General features: G+C 52.0%; 1 protein-coding gene across 1 annotated transcript in view; it reads right to left on the minus strand.

The window, feature by feature from the left end:
• The window catches only part of LOC122372738 (synaptogenesis protein syg-2-like), a 69,796-nt gene that overhangs the window by 36,520 nt on the left and 13,407 nt on the right, over window positions 1–19,869 (minus strand). The window contains exon 7 of the mRNA XM_043350270.1: window positions 9,032–9,223. Within this exon, the coding sequence (XP_043206205.1) occupies window positions 9,032–9,223 (192 nt within the window). The remainder of the gene's footprint in view (window positions 1–9,031; window positions 9,224–19,869) is intronic.

Consider the following 19,869-nt stretch of genomic DNA (forward strand, 5'->3'; position numbering starts at 1 on the left):
GCTTTCCCGGGCCCTGTAGCTGGAAGCGAAATTATCAGAGGTGCTTTGTGTTGTGCTAGCTGGATTTACATCTACTTGGTGTTTGTAAGCTGCAAGAACGCTAGGTTTGGGTCAATTTAGGCCAACTAAGGTCAAACTACGTTTTTGCTAATAAGTTGTGTCATCTAGGACGTTTTGCACACAATGAGGCTAGAGCTTCAAAAATGATGTTGATCAAGACAGCCCATATTCAGCCCAGATTCAGCCCGGATTCAGCCCAGATTCGGGACACCTCTGATCAAGCTGAAACTCGCACACAATGTAGGCCATGGCATGCCCAATCCACAGTCCAAGTCATTCGGTGGCACTCCCAGCCGTTTGACCTACAGAGGTCAGCAAAGGTCACGTGGCCACAATTTGCACAGCAGATTGTGGCCCACCCAGTAGAGCTAGAGCGCTAAAAATGGCACCAATCGACTCGCCAGCATCTAATCTTACTTTTCTAACACTCATTTGACCTCTCAAGGTCATGCGATGACCTAAGGTCATTTGTGGGCTATGTCGAAAATACACTTGCACAGCAGTTTTCGAGTAGATGGATTGACCGAATTCCAAATCAAAGCACATCATCGGGTAGCCCATAGGCCGTAGTAACTTTCCTTAAAAACCGCTTTTCGATATGTGACCCCGTTTGACCTCGGCAGGTCAAAATGTGCAAATAAACGACACCCAATACGTCGCAGCCCGGATTCAGCCCAGATTCGGGACACCTCCGATCAAGCTAAAACTCGCACACAATGTATGCCATGACATGCCCAATCCACAGTCCAAGTCATTTGGTGGCACTCCCAGCCGTTTGACCTACAGAGGTCAGCAAAGGTCACGTGGCCCAAATTTGCACAGCAGATTGTGGCCCACCCAGTAGAGCTAGAGCGCTAAAAATGGCACCAATCGACTCGCCAGCATCCAATCTTACTTTCCCAACACTCATTTGACCTCTCAAGGTCATGCGATGACCTAAGGTCATTTGTGGGCTATGTCGAAAATACACTTGCACAGCAGTTTTCGAGTAGATGGATTGACCGAATTCCAAATCAAAGCACATCATCGGGTAGCGCATAGGCCGTAGTAACTTTCCTTAAAAACCGCTTTTCGATATGTGACCCCGTTTGACCTCGGCAGGTCAAAATGTGCAAATAAACGACACCCAATACGTCGCAGCCCGGATTCAGCCCAGATTCGGGACACCTCCGATCAAGCTGAAACTCGCACACAATGTAGGCCATGACATGCCCAATCCACAGTCCAAGTCAATCGGTGGCACTCCCAGCCGTTTGACCTACAGAGGTCAGCAAAGGTCACGTGGCCAAAATTTGCACAGCAGTTTGTGGCCCACCCAGTAGAGCTAGAGCGCTAAAAATGGCACCAATCGACTCGCCAGCATCTAATCTTACTTTCCCAACACTCATTTGACCTCTCAAGGTCATGCGATGACCTAAGGTCATTTGTGGGCTATGTCGAAAATACACTTGCACAGCAGTTTTCGAGTAGATGGATTGACCGAATTCCAAATCAAAGCACATCATCGGGTAGCCCATACGCCTTAGTAACTTTCCTTAAAAACTGCTTTTCGATATGTGACCCCGTTTGACCTCGGCAGGTCAAAATGTGCAAATAAACGACACTCAATACGTCTCAGCCCGGATTCAGCCCAATTCTGGACACCTCCGATCAAGCTGAAACTCGCACACAATGTAGGCCATGACATGCCCAATCCACAGTCCAAGTCATTCGGTGGCAATCCCAGCCGTTTGACCTACAGAGGTCAGCAAAGGTCACGTGGCCCAAATTGGCACAGCAGATTGTGGCCCACCCAGTAGAGCTAGAGCGCTAAAAACGGCACCAATCGACTCGCCAGCATCTAATCTTACTTTCCCAACACTCATTTGACCTCTCGAAGTCATGCGATGACCTAAGGTCATTTGTGGGCTATGTCGAAAATACACTTGCACAGCAGTTTTCGAGTAGATGGATTGACCAAATTCGAAATCAAAGCACATCATCGGGTAGCCCATAGGCCGTAGTAACTTTCCTCAAAAACCGCTTTTCGATATGTGACCCCGTTTGACCTCGGCAGCTCAAAATGTGCAAATAAACGACACTCAATACGTCTCAGCCCGGATTCAGCCCAGATTCGGGACACCTCCGATTAAGCTGAAACTCGCACACAATGTAGGCCATGACATGCCCAATCCACAGTCCAAGTCATTCGGTGGCACTCCCAGCCGTTTGACCTACAGAGGTCAGCAAAGGTCACGTGGCCCAAATTTGCACAGTAGATTGTGGCCCACCCAGTAGAGCTAGAGCGCTAAAATGGCACCAATCGAATCGCCAGCATCTAATCTTACTTTCCCAACACTCATTTGACCTCTCAAGGTCATGCGATGACCTAAGGTCATTTGTGGGCTATGTCGAAAATACACTTGCACAGCAGTTTTCGAGTAGATGGATTGACCGAATTCCAAATCAAAGCACATCATCGGGTAGCCCATAGGCCGTAGTAACTTTCCTTAAAAACCGCTTTTCGATATGTGACCCCGTTTGACCTCGGCAGGTCAAAATGTGCAAATAAACGACTGGATTCAGCCCGAATCTGGGCTGAATCCGGACTTCGACGTATTGAGTGTCGTTTATTTGCACATTTTGACCTGCCGAGGTCAAACGGGGTCATATATCGAAAAGCGGTTTTTAAGGAAAGTTACTACGGCCTATGGGCTTTGATTTGGAATTTGGTCAATCCATCTACTCGAAAACTGCTGTGCAAGTGTATTTTCGACATAGCCCACAAATGACCTTAGGTCATCGCATGACTTCGAGAGGTCAAATGAGTGTTGGGAAAGTAAGATTAGATGCTGGCGAGTCGATTGGTGCCGTTTTTAGCGCTCTAGCTCTACTGGGTGGGCCACAATCTGCTGTGCAAATTTGGGCCACGTGACCTTTGCTGACCTCTGTAGGTCAAACGGCTGGGAGTGCCACCGAATGACTTGGACTGTGGATTGGGCATGTCATGGCCTACATTGTGTGCGAGTTTCAGCTTGATCGGAGTTGTCCCGAATCTGGGCTGAATCCGGGCTGCGACGTATTGAGTGTCGTTTATTTGCACATTTTGACCTGCCGAGGTCAAACGGGGTCACATATCGAAAAGCGGTTTTTAAGGAAAGTTACTAAGGCCTATGGGCTACCCGATGATGTGCTTTGATTTGGAATTCGGTCAATCCATCTACTCGAAAACTGCTGTGCAAGTGTATTTTCGACATAGCCCACAAATGACCTTAGGTCATCGCATGACCTTGAGAGGTCAAATGAGTGTTGGGAAAGTAAGATTAGATGCTGGCGAGTCGATTGGTGCCATTTTTAGCGCTCTAGCTCTACTGGGTGGGCCACAATCTGCTGTGCAAATTTGGGCCACGTGACCTTTGCTGACCTCTGTAGGCCAAACGGCTGGGAGTGCCACCAAATGACTTGGACTGTGGATTGGGCATGTCATGGCCTACATTGTGTGCGAGTTTCAGCTTGATCGGAGGTGTCCCGAATCTGGGCTGAATCCGGGCTGCGACGTATTGGGTGTCGTTTATTTGCACATTTTGACCTGCCGAGGTCAAACGGGGTCACATATCGAAAAGCAGTTTTTAAGAAAAGTTACTACGGCCTATGGGCTACCCGATGATGTGCTTTGATTTGGAATTCGGTCAATCCATCTACTCGAAAACTACTGTGCAAGTGTATTTTCGACATAGCCCACAAATGACCTTAGGTCATCGCATGACCTTGAGAGGTCAAATGAGTGTTGGGAAAGTAAGATTAGATGCTGGCGAGTCGATTGGTGCCAATTTTAGCGCTCGAGCTCTACTGGGTGGCCCACAATCTGCTGTGCAAATTTGGGCCACGTGACCTTTGCTGACCTCTGTAGGCCAAACGGCTGGGAGTGCCACCGATTGACTTGGACTGTGGATTGGGCATGTCATGGCCTACATTGTGTGCGAGTTTCAGCTTGATCGGAGGTGTCCCGAATCTGGGCTGAATCCGGGCTGCGACGTATTGGGTGTCGTTTATTTGCACATTTTGACCTGCCGAGGTCAAACGGGGTCACATATCGAAAAGCGGTTTTTAAGGAAAGTTATTACGGCCTATGGGCTACCCGATGATGTGCTTTGATTTGGAATTCGGTCAATCCATCTACTCGAAAACTGCTGTGCAAGTGTATTTTCGACATAGCCCACAAATGACCTTAGGTCATCGCATGACCTTGAGAGGTCAAATGAGTGTTGGGAAAGTAAGATTGGATGCTGGCGAGTCGATTGGTGCCATTTTTAGCGCTCTAGCTCTACTGGGTGGGCCACAATCTGCTGTGCAAATTTGGGCCACGTGACCTTTGCTGACCTCTGTAGGCCAAACGGCTGGGAGTGCCACCGAATGACTTGGACTGTGGATTGGGCATGTCATGGCCTACATTGTGTTCGAGTTTCAGCTTGATCGGAGGTGTCCCGAATCTGGGCTGAATCCGGGCTGCGACGTATTGGGTGTCGTTTATTTGCACATTTTGACCTGCCGAGGTCAAACGGGGTCACATATCGAAAAGCGGTTTTGAAGGAAAGTTACTACGGTCTATGGGCTACCCGATGATGTGCTTTGATTTGGAATTCGGTCAATCCATCTACTCGAAAACTGCTGTGCAAGTGTATTTTCGACATAGCCCACAAATGACCTTAGGTCATCGCATGACCTTGAGAGGTCAAATGAGTGTTGGGAAAGTAAGATTAGATGCTGGCGAGTCGATTGGTGACATTTTTAGCGCTCTAGCTCTACTGGGTGGGCCACAATCTGCTGTGCAAATTTGGGCCACGTGACCTTTGCTGACCTCTGTAGGTCAAACGGCTGGGAGTGCCACCGAATGACTTGGACTGTGGATTGGGCATGTCATGGCCTACATTGTGTGCGAGTTTCAGCTTGATCGGAGGTGTCCCGAATCTGGGCTGAATCCGGGCTGAATCTGGGCTGAATATGGGCTGTCTTGACGGACATCAAAAAATGATGTCGCTGTTCCTTGTGATCAGGCGGTTCGAATGATATTCTATATGATGTTTTTTGATTAAGTTTAACTTAATCTATTTCTTTAGGTTCACTTAATTTTTAAGAAAAATTTAAGTTCACTTAAGTTGTTAACAAAGTACAGCATTCGATGCGCACGGATGTCCTGAGCTCACTGGTGCTTTTATTTGTGGTCTTCTTTTACTAGGTAAAAAGTTAGAGGCGAAAAAACCTTTGACATGTTTTAGTGAAATTTTTGCACTTATACCCCCAAAACCCCTCTAAATATTGACTTAGAGCCACCAAATTTTCTGGAGGGTGAGGTCTCCTATGTGTTCACCTACCTTGCAAATTTGGTGTTTCTAAGTGCCATAGGAGCCAATCGCCAAGGGGGAATCGTACCCCCCTCGCCGTCCGTGTTATGGAAAAGGCCCTCGCCTGGCGAGGGTTAAAGGGCACGCATTCACAGCACAACAAAAAATGCGACACCCACGTCACAAACATGAACGCTAATGCACATCAGATATCTGACCTACCGTACATCGTTGTTCAGAATCTATTTGTGGACCTTGGAACGCGAGCCGCATGTCACACACACGCGCACGCTCCATAAATATAAAAACGTGCCTATCGTATCTACTCAGCGGCAGGGATCGCGCATTGTTGCTGTCCTCGGTGCCGGCCTGTATCGGACCATACGTTGGCGTCAGTCGTGCGGCGCGCGGCCACGTGACGGCAGGCGGCGGGGCGGGGCATGTTTGACCGGCCGACGCCTGAATGATTGATGTGGCGGCCGCGGTCACGGCGCTGCTGGCGGGCCGACTCCCACCTGGCACCGACCGACCCCCCCCCCCCCCCCCCACCCGCCCCTGATGGAGGAGGCCGGCCAGCGCGCTGATTGATTCCGAGCTCTCTCCGAGCGGAAAGGACAGACTACAGAGCTCAGTCTGTGGGAACTTCTCATACCGCATAGGTTAGTAAATGCCGTAAAGTCAAAAACAGTTTTAACCCGGCAGTTGCTGGGGTATTTCGCCACCCACCGTTTGCTGGGGGGGGGGGGGCGTTAAACGCCCCCAGCCGATAACTCGAGAACCAATAGGCGCAGCGAAACGCACGAGGCGGCAAACGAAAGAACGCGACGAGACGCTTCAGATGAGTACTTTACAGTTGAATTTTAAGGTCACAGGTCGGGTCAAGGTCAGGTCAAACACCTGAAATCGGGCTTTCAGTAGCATGGACTTCAGGACTTCGCAGTGGGCGCCTCTCGTCATAAACTCTGTCAAAACGGTGCACAATCCATCATATAAGGCCTAAAAGAGTGTCAGCTCCATGTAGGGGTCAGTCAAGCATAGGTCAGGGTCAAGGTCAGGTCAACCGGGTAGGCAAATATCCCCGAAAAGCAAAACTGATATTCGCAGCCTGTGACACATGTGTAGGGGTTTCACGCATCGGAACCTGCAACCTTTTATTGGTTCCCCCCCCATGTACAGACATTACGTTAACCAAAGTTACTCTACAATGCCCGCCTGCCACCCGGGTGTATTAAACTGAGCGGCCCGTATGATTGTTCGTTCACGTTCACCGTGTATCAGCCCGGCATCTGCCTTTACCCCATTGAAAGATTTCGCTCACATTCCGAACTCTATGTATTTTAGATTTGCGGGATAAAATGATCACTCCTCAACTTCCATCGCTCACGCACACAGCACACATCACACTTTCAACCGCTCACTCATTTAGCCCACGCGCCGCGCCGATGAATATAATTTAGACGGGACTGTCCTGGATATAAACGGGAGTGCCCACCGCTATTTGCGGCGGGTCGGAAAGCCAAATGAAATCCAGGACATTTGTCGGGGACTTCCGCAGCGCCTGGGCGCTGCGGCGTTAATTTAGGGGGGATGGAAAAGATCGCTTACCGAAAGATGTTGCCCCGACGACACCGCACTGGCAAATGCCCCGAGAGACGGGCCCGCGAGTCCCAGGTGCCGGCCAGCCGCTGCCTTTCACCCGGCGGGCACGCCTTTCCCGCCGGAGGCAAACATACGGCGGACTGGCCTAACGCGCACTCTGGTTCTCCGGCCCGCCGCTCCACACACTCTCTGACGCGCTCAATTTTGCCCTTACATAATAATTCTCCCTCCCACGGACGGTGAAAAAGGGTCCCCTTACTCCCCCGGGTGAGAACCTTTCCACTATCTCATTCGCGCTTGACAATCATTATACCTACAGGCTACACAACACATGCGACATACATTCTAAAGACATCCTACATACATTCTACAGACATCTTACATACCTACATTCTACAGACACCCGCCCCACGCCTTACATGCACAGTCGCCCTGCCCACGCTCCCGCTCATCGCCCCATTGTTCATTCCGCCTGCCACCCTCCTGCCAAGCCCTTCTCCTGCTACTCGCATTTTTCGCAGCACCGATCCGTTGCCAGCTCTTCCTTCCCACGCTCGCTCGTATCGCCTCGCTCTTCTGGCCCTCGACCCCTCGCCATGAACTGGTCCTTGGTTGGAGGTCGCCTGGACTGGTAGCACACGCGCGCGATGCTCAGCCGGTAGCGCACGCTACCGCCCATAGCCGGTGTTCGCGGACGGTGGACACCTTGGTGGGCGGCCGCCTCCCTGGGCGACCGCACTCTATCTCAGCACCACCGCCGCAATCCGGGGCTTCTTGGGCGGCAGTCGGTGCCCCCGCTTGTAGGGTGCGTGCTCGCGCGCCGCTAGGTGTCGTTGCGACCGTCTCCTTCTGCCAAGCCCGCCTCAGAGTTGGACGGCTCCCGCCAGGCGTCCCGGGGTCGCGCCACCAGGTGGCGGTGGCGGCGGCGACGGCGGCGGTTCATGTGCCCGGGTGGTGCGCCGTGCCCGCCGCCTGTCACGCTGCCGCCAGCTGGGTACGCCACCGGTGGAGGGCGTCGACCCCCGGGAGCTGTCATGTGGCGCCTCTGCACGGCCGGCACCTGAAGCTGCCGCCCGACCATATGCTGCCGCGGATACCCGGGCCGCTAGTTGGCTGGATCGGGCGGCTGTCGACAGGTGGTTCGGCTGTATCCCAGCCCGTGCAAAGCCGGCGGGGCCGTCAGGTCGGCCGGCCCGGCCGCCGTCACACACTGTACCGCCGCGGCCATTGGCACCGCGGTTTCCAGTGGGGCGGCCGCAGGCTGCTGACCGGCGCGTGGTGAGACGGGCCGAGCTCCGCCGCCCGCCGTACTGCCGGGGGCTGGACGGGACGGCTGGCGGATAGCCCGGCCTGATGGCCGTATGAGCGCCGCCGCTCCCGTCCTGCCGCGGGCGTTATCGTCGCTGGAGGCGGGCGGGCGGAGGTCCATGGGCGAGTGCCGCCGCCCCGAGCTGGCGCGGCAGTAGTGGCCGCGGGGATCGGCGCGGGGCAGCGGGCATTTTGCGCAGCGAGATGGGCGGTAGAGCGTCGTCCCTCCCGCCACGGCTCTTGAATGCTGCGCGCGGCGGGGTGGGCAGCCAAGCGCAGCCGCCCGTACCGCCGCGGCTCCTGTGCGCCGCGGCTTCCGGGCAGCCGCGCAGACGGCTGGAGCGGCGGGGTTGGCAGCCAAGCGCAGCCGCCCGTACCGCCGCGGCTCTTGTGTGCCGCGGCTTCCGGGCAGCCGCGCAGACGGCTGGAGCGGCGGGGTGGGCAGCCAAGCGCAGCCGCCCGTTCCGCCGCGGCTCTTGTGCGCCGCGGCTTCCGGGCAGCCGGGCAGACGGCTGGAGCGGCGGGGTGGGCAGCCAAGCGCAGCCGCCCGTTCCGCCGCGGCTCTTGTGCGCCGCGGCTTCCGGGCAGCCGGGCAGACGGCTGGAGCGGCGGAGCGGCGACCGAGCGCAGCCGCCCGTACTGCCGCAGCTCTTGAACGCCGCGGGGTCCGGGCAGCTGGGCAGACGGCTGGAACGGCGGGGCGGCGACCGAGCGCAACCGCCCCCGACTTGCCACGCACTTGCCGTCGCGGGGAGCGGCGGAGTGGCTGATGGCCCGCGCGGCGAGCTGGACAGCGGAGCACCACCACCCGGTCGTACCGCCGAGGTCAGCTGTTCGCCGGTGGCTCCATGCTGGCGGCTGGGCGCTGGCGAATTGGGCGACGTGGCTGTGGGCGGGCACTGGGCAGGGTCCTCCCCTCCCCTCATCATTCCGCCCTTACGATACACATACATACACAATACACATACATCGCGGCATACACACACATACATCGCGGCACTCAGCAGCACACATGGTTACGATAATCGACAAATTTAACTCCCAGGTGCTCATGAAACATGATTATTTAACCTTTTTATACTCGTAACATCACGATACTGTGGGAAACTTTCATAACTTAACCCTAGAACGCCTAGGGGGGGGGTTGTATCAACCCCCCCCCTGAGGTTTTTTCAAAGTGCACGCTAAACGGCTTGTCGTAGCGGGCTGAAATTTTCAACACCCTCTGGGGCAACCTTTGCGCATCTTTTGCCGAAAAAAAATTGATCGGGTCATGTCAGGTCACGGAGTTATGACGTCATAAGAGGTACAGCCTCCGGCCGGATTTTCACAAACTGAGTGCCAAAGCCTGAGGTTTCCTGCCGGTGGTACGGACATCGGTTGATGGATCGTGATGAAACTTCCCATGCATGTTGGGGCAAGTATTGGCTATCATATGGTATAAGAAATTTGACCGGGTCAGGTCAGGTCACGGAGCTATGACGTCACAAGAGGAACAGCGTCCGGTACTATTTTTGAAAAGCGCCCGAACCACTATTTTGCTAATTCTTGTCACCTCAATGGGAATATGCAGCAATATTAGCTTCTATAGGGAGCAAATGGACCTCCCAAATCCAAAAATACAATCAGATTTCAAAAATTTAAATTTTGATTTTTCGAATTTCTGCCGCCGACTGTGACCTTGCCGACTTCCGGCGCTCCCAACGCGCCATTTTTAGAGCTAGGGAAACGAAATACATACCAAACGATAGAAAATTGATCAAGGAACACGATAGTGAAGGTTTCAAGTCGAGATCTCCCACCGTTTTGCCGCAATCGCCGCCGAAAGTTGAAAAAAGTCTATTTTTCCGAAAATTTGACCTTTGACCGGTCAAAAGTAGGTCAAATGTTGACCTAGGACCAAAAAATATACCACCAATCGCGAGATCTCGTTGAGAGCAATCCGTTGGTTTTTTCCGCTAAGCTCTACGACCTTCTGTTTCGAAACGCCAAGGGGGGGGTCGTAACAACCCCCCCCCTGGTCGTTCGTGTTATGAGAAATGGCCTGGTCGTGCGAGGGTTAATCACCGTCCGATAAATTTTGAATGGAATGTGGGTTTTTTATTAGTGATAGCGAAACCTCGAACCAGTCCGCCACCTTGTAGGAACTGATCTACCCATAGTCGAAAGAACAGGCATAACCCAAATCGGGCCCAATGCCCGACTATCCACCACTTAGGTATGTTAATTGGTGGTCTCTCTCTCTCTCTCTCTCTCTCTCTCTCTCTCTCTCTCTCTCTCTCTCTCTCTCTCTCTCTCTCTCTCCATCTCACTCATTCACTCATTCTGCTCCTCCATTTCCCGGTTCCTCCACCTTGCCTCTCCACTCTCATGCATATGTCCGTCCATGCGTCAAAGGCATTGACCGAGAATACCTGAGGGTACGGGGCAAATGCGTTGAATGTCTAGGTTGGGCGGTTGGAAAGTCCGCTCCTGACACGCCCTTGCTAGCCCAGGAATTCGAGGCCAATGTCTCCTTGTCACTTCCCTTTTGTTGCATTTGTTTTCCCAACACATCTCTCTATTCTATTCCACTCAGGCAATCCGCTTCTGTCGTTCCCTCGGCCATGTCCCCCCATTCATTCACTCACTTTCAATCCATTGCTCCTTCACCTCAATCATGTCTCCTCATCCCCATATGCTCATTCACCCCAGTCATGGTCTCGTCAGTCCATTCGCTCCCCTCACGTCCTCCTTCCCACGCGTCCGCCGCTCGTCGGTTCTCCCTAGTCATTTAAACTCCCCTCCCCCGGTCATACTCCCAAACCCCGGTCATTGTCCCCGTCCCACACCCGCGCAAACACATTCCCTTCCCAGCCCGAGACCCATCCCTCCCCAGTGCCCGGACAAACACAATCAAACACCTGCCTTATTCCTCCCCAGCCCCGTCCCTCCCCACGACCCACGGCGCGGCGGCCGCCCGCTCCTCGGACGTCGCGGCCGAAACGCCGGCGCGATGCGCCGGCGCGCCCCTCTCTCCTCCTCTCTTTTTCCGACGACACATGGTCGGACCCCGCTCGTCGACCGCGCAATTCCATTGCGCGATTCTCTTACCGCGCGAGTACCTACCTCCTCTCGCGCTCATTCTGCCTAGCTCACGCGGCGCCTTCCGCGCGATGCCTTTCGCACGTCTCCTCGTCGCGCGAGTCCTATCTTCTCGCGCAACCTTCTTTCACTCTCACGCGCGATTCATTTCGCGCGCCTCTCTCTCGCGTTCATCGCACGACTCTATCTCGCGCGACTCTCTATCTCGCACGACTCTCTCGTGCGACTCTCTCTCTCTCTCTCTCTCTCTCTCTCTCTCTCTCTCTCTCTCTCTCTCTCTCTCTCTCTCTCTCTCTCTCTCTCTTTCTCGCGCGACTCTGTCTCGCGCGACTCTCTCGCACGACTCTCTCGTGCGACCCTCTCTTTCTCTTTCTCTTTCTCTCGCGCGCGATCCCTCGTCGCGCGTCTCTCTAGCGCGCGATTCCTGATCGCATGTTCCTCTTTGTCTCTCGCGGCGCGCGGCGCATTCTAATTCTACATTCACATGCCTACACCTATTGATACACATCGAATTCATACCTAACACATCACCCTACTTCCACTACCATTGATTCGCACTCAACATACCACTCAGTATTGTTCACTCCTCGGCAGTCAGCGTCCCATTGCGCCATCCTCCCCTCGGGGAGAATAGCCAATGGCAGCACTGCCACGCTGCCTCATAGATCAGGGGCGAGGTGCCTCCCTCACTCCCAGCACCTTAGAGGCCACCCCTCCGGCGGGTGATCAGCCGGACGGCGGAGGGGAGGGCTGTTTGCCACTGGGTTGAGTCAGGGACCCGCCCGGATCCCAGGCGGCCAGCGCTGAGCATTCATTCACTCCCGTGTCGGTGCGCGAAAAGATCGGAGTAATTTAAATTATCGGTGCCGAAGCTTCAAGGGGCGTCACCTGCCTTTGACAAGGTGAATAACTTGAAGAAGCTTTTGATCGATTTGATTGATTGATTTGATTGATTTGACTGATTTGATTTGATCGCCGGAAGCTTTATCTCACGGTTTAATTACTCATGTCATCTACTCCATGCGCTTATATGATATATATGCTCGTGTGGCAGAGCGCCCCTAAATAAACGTTCCTCGCAATCTGGGTCGAGCCGGCTGTTGCCCCGTCCAGTCTTCAAATCTCCCCTCTACCGACCGGCGCGGCCGGCCAAACGGCGGAGGGTCGACTTGTTTTGATGGTGGTGGGCCAGTGACCCGGCCGAACTCCCACCCTGCCGGTGATAGCACCCTGCGCCCCTCGCTCAGCGGCTCAGGTACGCGGTCCAGTCGGCCCATTTGACGGTCCGACCGACCCAGGTATCCGGTCCAATCGGCCCAGGGGCCAGTCCAGTCGGATCAGGCACCGGTGGCGGTGGGGAGGGTGCGGCCGTGATTACGCACAGTGCGGCGCCGCGCGGCACGCACTTCACTCGGCTAGTCACCGAGTGACGGGATCGGCGCAGTGACGCCGCCCGAGGCGCGGCGCGCCGGCCCATCCTGCCGACCGACTGGGGACGGCGGCACCTGTGGTGCGGGTGATGGGGCCATTGAGCCCTTCCATGTCGGAGGCACAACACCGAGGTGACTGTGCTCAGGCCTGGAGCTTTTCCGACGAAATTAAATGAAGACTCATAACATGAGAACCATTGCAACCGTACCCGACTTAAACTAAAAATCGCTAAAACTGCTGATAGCCAAATTTTAGCTGGCAGACGATACATTGACGGTACCGCGCTGAGTTCCTTCGCCTCAGCTCTGATGCTGCCGTTAAAACAAATAAGTTCTCTGATAAAACCTGGAGCAAATTGTGCATTACGAATCGATGTTCAAAACTTATAGAACGCCACACGCAGTTCGAATGCGAATTTATAAGAATGACACCCGTTTTGGCGTGTCGCTCACTTTGCTAAATATGGCCGGGACACTCATTGAGAATATGAAACCGAACATTTTGTGTGAAGAATGTCCCTTTCTATACGCTAATTGTTGCCGTAAGAGGCGCTTTTTGCTATCAACTTTCCAGGAGGATGATGGCGGCCATGGCGCCGTATATCGATTAATCAGAAGGTTTCGGTGACGCATTGACTGGTTTTGGTTTCAATTATCTCGTTTTGGTCCGTTTCGGAACGATAAGTCTTATCTTCCAAAATTATGGATGTCATGGAGCATGGCCGCAAGATGATGTACTAGTCAATATCAAAGAGCGTTCAGACATCAAAATGACCGCATTGGTTTTGATTCACCCCGGCAACACAAAGCCACTGTCCTCTGTGGTGTGATCGGCAGCAGGCGGCCAGCGACGGGCGAGTCCAATGACTCCGGTGTTGTTATTGCGGATCGGCCTGGTTCGCCGCTGCTCCTTGGCGGCCCTCCGCTCTGCGGGGCGCGGGTTGTCCCGCCCCGAGGCGTTTGGGACCGGCCGTGTGAATGTGGCGGCTCTCGCCTTCGGTCGGGTGGGTGGCCTACCCGTGGCGACCGGCTCGATCCCATGGCCGGCGGCGCGATCCCATCACGATGGGAATGCGTCCCTTCTCTGGGACGGTCGGGGAGGGCCCTGCCGCGGACCGCCACCCCCTTGCGCGGGCGGCGCGGTGACCGAACCATAATTGCTCGGGTCGGCGGCGCTGGCCCGGCGCTGACAGGTGCGCGTGGTGTGGGAGCACAGGGGTCGGATCCAACCCGTCTGCTTGAGCAGGTGGATATCGGCAATCTGGCGGATCCGATTTGCCCTCGGGCCAATGATGGTGAAGCCTAAGCCGGGCACCCACACACCGCTCAGGAATATGATATGATATGAAATACAACACGTGCTTCACAGTAAATTAACCCGTACTGCACAACAACATGCATTGTACAACACGCGAGAACTGACAATGTGGCACATGCTATATTATACATCATATGAAATCACCCGTTACTGGTGTGGCAGCGCACGGCAGCGCCAAGACCATAACCGTCCAGGAAAGTCACTGGATGGGCCCGTGCTGCTGAATTTGCTGGAGCGCAGTCCCGAACGGAGTCGGCTCAACAACTAGGGCTTTGTGTCACCTCCCGCCGCGTCAGCTTCGGTTGGAGGCTCGAATATGACGTGTGCGGTCGCGACGGATAGAATCTGCGCCACCTGGATTTTAATTGCATTTGCCTCGAGTGTGCATTTTAAGGTGCTCTTTCCAATATCCTCATTAAAATCCAACTACATAGAGGCCCTCTCTCGAGAAGCGCAAATGCCAATAAACACATGTTTTGCTCGTCTATATACAGAACAAATTTAATTACTTCAGCGATGATTTAGGTTCCACTTGACGATGATCTGTGCGTGACAGGATTTTACAGAGGATTGAAAAATCCTGAGAAATTAATTTCCTCGGATTATTTGTCAATGCAAAACCGAAAATAGTTCAAGATATACCGTCTCACTGAATCGGTATGAAATGGTTCAGAGGCACTGGGTTCTTCCGTTATTACTAAATGAATTTAATTATAATCTGTAATTTTAATATTGGAAATACCAACTTATGCATCGGAATTTAAATGCGGGCACATTAAAATGAGCACTCAGCGCTCCATTCAAGAATTTCTGCTTTAATAAGTGTTGCCATTAAACCTGGAACCAAAGCTGTTCAGAACTTGTTTCTGGTCCGTGACTGAATTTAGTTGAGTTATCGCTACCACGTTTTAAACAAGGAAATGACAACGCGAAAATGCATGGATTAAACGAGGGAATTAACTACTTTGAACATAATATTGAAGATTTGACGAGACGTTTTAGGTACGTTTTGCGTCAAAAGAAACTGCAATGAACCGTAAGATTTTATCACTTCCCTGAATTGACGACAAAATTGAAAATTGACGGGAAAATTGACGAAGCTCGACGGACATTAGATCTTTCGTGGAAATGCGACTCATTCCGTAACGTACACTTCTCGGCCCACTAACATCCCTAACAGGGGTATTTTGGGATGAGCCGTGCTCTTGGACCTGCAGACGTCTTGATTTTATAATTCATTGTTGCACTGCCTTTGCGTACCACATAAGTTAGCTGATGAATGGGGATCACACGAATCCATTGAAACGGTTCCAGGGTCATCAACTATGAGCAAAACCCTCGGACCACACTTATGACAGTTTTCCCGGCAATTTGCAAGTGACAACTTGCATGGGAGATCTAAAGGTTGCTGCCTGAATGCAAGGCTCCTTTCGGCACGAGGTGGAGATAATAATTGATTAGGGCTTTGCTGCCGAGCTAAGCTTGCCCGCGTTAAGCTACGTACAGCCTCGGTACCGTCCTAATGGCAACTCGTCAGCGCCACAAGGTGCACTAGGTGCACGGCTTTACGGGAGGGATCGTCATCCCCGCTTAAAAACCCCGCTCAAAAACACCAACCGTAATTTCCCCGATCCACTGCACCGATTATGCCTATATATCCCGTAAAACCATGGACATTCCTGTTAATATCTTAAGATACAATTAATATGCACAGCAAAGATGCACTGCACTTAAGACTATAGATATAATGCACTATGGTCTAAGCGATTGTTCAGGCAATCGCAGGAAATGTCTAAAGCCTCTATGGTCTCATTATGAGGCGTGAATGGCAGACGGCACAAGCAATTTGCTACATATTTAAATCAGGTGTATGAATGAAGGTAAATTGATTAGGTACTAATGATGAAAGCAAATTGATGACAAATGATATACATAAAATTCAATTTTCCGCATCTTTTCGTGACCATACATGCCCTTGTTCGCACTAACTCAATCACACCAACCGTAACATACCTGTACATACACCAAACTATCCAATCACACGCCCACACATGTAACACTGAAATACCGGGGTATTTCGCGGCCTTCGGTACTCACCGGTGACGACCTCCTCGTTGCCATCACTACCAGCGGTGACGGCTCGTCACCGGACTCTATGATTCCGCCGAACGGGCGAACCTGCACGCTCGCACGCGACCGACGACGACGCGAGCACTCCTCTCGCGTACAAGCGGATTCCATTTCGCCCGACCGAACTCTTCCGCACCGCCGAACGCCGTCGATCTCATCCCCGATCTCCGACGGTCTCGCGCGAACCGACTGCCCTCATCTCTCATTATTGCGGTGGCAAATTGTCCCCCCATTCCCCCCTTAATTGGACTGATTCACGCGTGTGAACGTGACGAAAAGTACGGAAGCAATGATTTACACAAGATATTGAAGCCAAAGGTAAGAACAGCACGACCGGTAAGCATCTCCAAAGGAGCGGAAATCGCCGCCCACCTCATGTCCTTGGATCCCGCTTTAGCGCCACCCGGGCTCCGACCTGACCTCCCCATGGACAGACTACACTACGACAACAGGAGTGATACGGGATTGTTTACCCCGGGCAGCACAGACCTCCCGTTGCGCATGATGAACGCCGGCACTGGCCATGTGCCCGGAAGCGGCAAGTACACCCAGGAACCGAATATATGCACTGATGCCGGGGAGCGGAATTACGGAGACCCCCCGAGTGTCGCCGCGGGAGGATCACTTCGGGCGTCCGGACCTCCGATGGGAAAGGTTTCCCGGCCGCGGTGCACCATTTTTATGTAGGGGTTTCACGCATCGGAACCTGCAACCTTTTATTGGTTCCCCCCCCATGTACAGACATTACGTTAACCAAAGTTACTCTACAATGCCCGCCTGCCACCCGGGTGTATTAAACTGAGCGGCCCGTATGATTGTTCGTTCACGTTCACCGTGTATCAGCCCGGCATCTGCCTTTACCCCATTGAAAGATTTCGCTCACATTCCGAACTCTATGTATTTTAGATTTGCGGGATAAAATGATCACTCCTCAACTTCCATCGCTCACGCACACAGCACACATCACACTTTCAACCGCTCACTCATTTAGCCCACGCGCCGCGCCGATGAATATAATTTAGACGGGACTGTCCTGGATATAAACGGGAGTGCCCACCGCTATTTGCGGCGGGTCGGAAAGCCAAATGAAATCCAGGACATTTGTCGGGGACTTCCGCAGCGCCTGGGCGCTGCGGCGTTAATTTAGGGGGGATGGAAAAGATCGCTTACCGAAAGATGTTGCCCCGACGACACCGCACTGGCAAATGCCCCGAGAGACGGGCCCGCGAGTCCCAGGTGCCGGCCAGCCGCTGCCTTTCACCCGGCGGGCACGCCTTTCCCGCCGGAGGCAAACATACGGCGGACTGGCCTAACGCGCACTCTGGTTCTCCGGCCCGCCGCTCCACACACTCTCTGACGCGCTCAATTTTGCCCTTACACATGTTTTATGGGTAATTTGGGGCGTAGAATACGATGGCGACTTTCATTTTATCATATGTGTACGTGTTTGGCTCAAAAAGTTCAATTTAAGAAATGCATGTATCATGGTCGTGAAGAAGTCACGAAAAATTGCCAAGATTCAGTTCAAGATTTTGGAAAAAGCGGAACGATAATCAATAATCGAAGATAACCATTCGATTGTTCATGGTATTGGCAGTCTAATGGCGTTTACGGCATGTCTGTACGTCTATTCTGTGATTTTATATGATTTTTTGAACATATGCCGTTTTTGGTCGAAAAGTCAGAAATCATGACGTCACTAAAACTTCGATATCTCAAAAATTTTCCGACCGATTTTTTTGAAACTTTGTCACAATACACTTCAATCAATTCCCTACAGGTACCCAAAATTTGGCGCGCCTGCACGGCGCGCCGTTTTTATGCTATGGCCCGTCGAAAAAAGTGGGGGCGTTTAACGCCCCCCCCCCCCCAGCAACTCGCGGGTTAACTAGGGATTTCATTTGCATTTATAGCCGCTTGTTTTTGGCACCAATGCTATTTCCTAAGTTTGCATGAGCTTTTCATGAGCTGGTAAGGAGGAAACAGCCTTCTCCCTTCTTCCTTCTTCCTATATAGTAGCACTTGAATTTCCAAAACCTCGAAAAATTTATGGAGTCTAAGGGGCGTGCTATCCCACATATCCTATGGTATTACTTAGCAGACCATGACGTAAGGCAACTGGATGGCTGGTTCGCAAGACCTCATTTTCAAGAAGTTATATTATATTCCAAAGCAGAACAGAGGCCTCTTGCACCAAAATACCTAGCTAGGTAGAATCGGCAAAATACCTACCTAGTAAAACTACCTACGGCGGTAGCTTCTCTTGCACCATCCTACCTACCTACCTAGGTAAATTTGACAGCTCGCGTTTTTAGAATTTGTTTTGATTGGCTGTTTGGCGACGAATTATTTGTGGGCTCAAACAAATAGTAACTAAAGAAAACAATTAAATGTATATTGTTTTTATTAATATACATTTTGGTATTAGGAAATCATTTTTCATTTACGTAACTACCGATAGAAGTTATTTTGATATTAAATTACTTGAACAAATAAGCTTCGTTTCCATGGCAACGAGTGAGTCTTCAACCTGGCTGTTCTGCTACGGAGGTTTATCGCCTTGGTACGGAGAAGCACCTCTGTGAACCGATGGAGCATTTGGTCAATTATATCATTATTCACCCATAAAACATTGATTTATCATTGTCGAAACATTTTGTAATGCCTAATTTACATAAAAGTACCCGTGGACTATCATGTATTGTGCCTAATGTCACTAATTGAATCATTTTACCCAAGGTTTTGCTAGTTATTTTGGAAGCCCGATTTACCGTCAAATCGTCAAAAATTCCTCCGCGAGTACTTCTTTCCGGCTTTCGGTGCAAGAGGAAAACAGCCGGTCGGACTTTAACAACTGGTAAGTTCCGATGCCGCTCGGTAGAATTTCTAGGTAAATTTTCACGGTAGCGTTTTTTGGTAGGTAGTTAGGTGCAAGAGAATTTAGGTAAAATCGGAATTTATCTAGGTAGGTAGTTTGGTGCAAGAGGCCTCAGCATTCGAAAAATAAGGAAGTCGGTACCTATGTAAGCAACTGTTTCGGCTGCTCCTGGTCCACTCTAATTCATACCTATTTATCCATTCCTGGTTTAGCCAACCATTTCCTAATGAGAAACCCAGAAGTGGTTTATGAAGATCTATTAAACGTCATTGCTCGCGCTAGTTGAAACGTGACACGCCCATTAGTAAGGGTATGTAGTCTGTAGATGTCTCTAGTTCTTTGAACAATCCACTTACCCAAGGAGTCGTTCCACAACATGGAGTCTTTACATCGAGGCTAGGAAGCGTCGTGTCGCACATAACTATATGTAGGTTGACTGTTTCTTTAAATTTGACTGAGGCCCACCTTAGTGTTGGCACTTAAGTGAATCACCAGATACCAGCTACCTGAAATCGGTATTTATGCACCGCGGACGACTAGGAAGTCGTCTAGGGTCGCATACTAAAGCAGTAGACGATCAGCCGTCTGACTCGCTACATATTCTGGCCAAATGGATGACCAGCCGGCGCACAGTACACAGTGACCTCACAGGAGTCTCACAGTACTCACAGTCGTCTCACAATAGACTCACGGTACTCACGGTCGTCTCACAGTTGCCTCACAGTAGTCTCACAGTTGTGC

The sequence above is a fragment of the Amphibalanus amphitrite genome, unplaced genomic scaffold (assembly GCF_019059575.1).
Source record: "Amphibalanus amphitrite isolate SeventyFive unplaced genomic scaffold, NRLGWU_Aamphi_draft 001394F_arrow, whole genome shotgun sequence".
In the NCBI taxonomy this organism is placed as follows: Eukaryota; Metazoa; Arthropoda; class Thecostraca; order Balanomorpha; family Balanidae; genus Amphibalanus; species Amphibalanus amphitrite.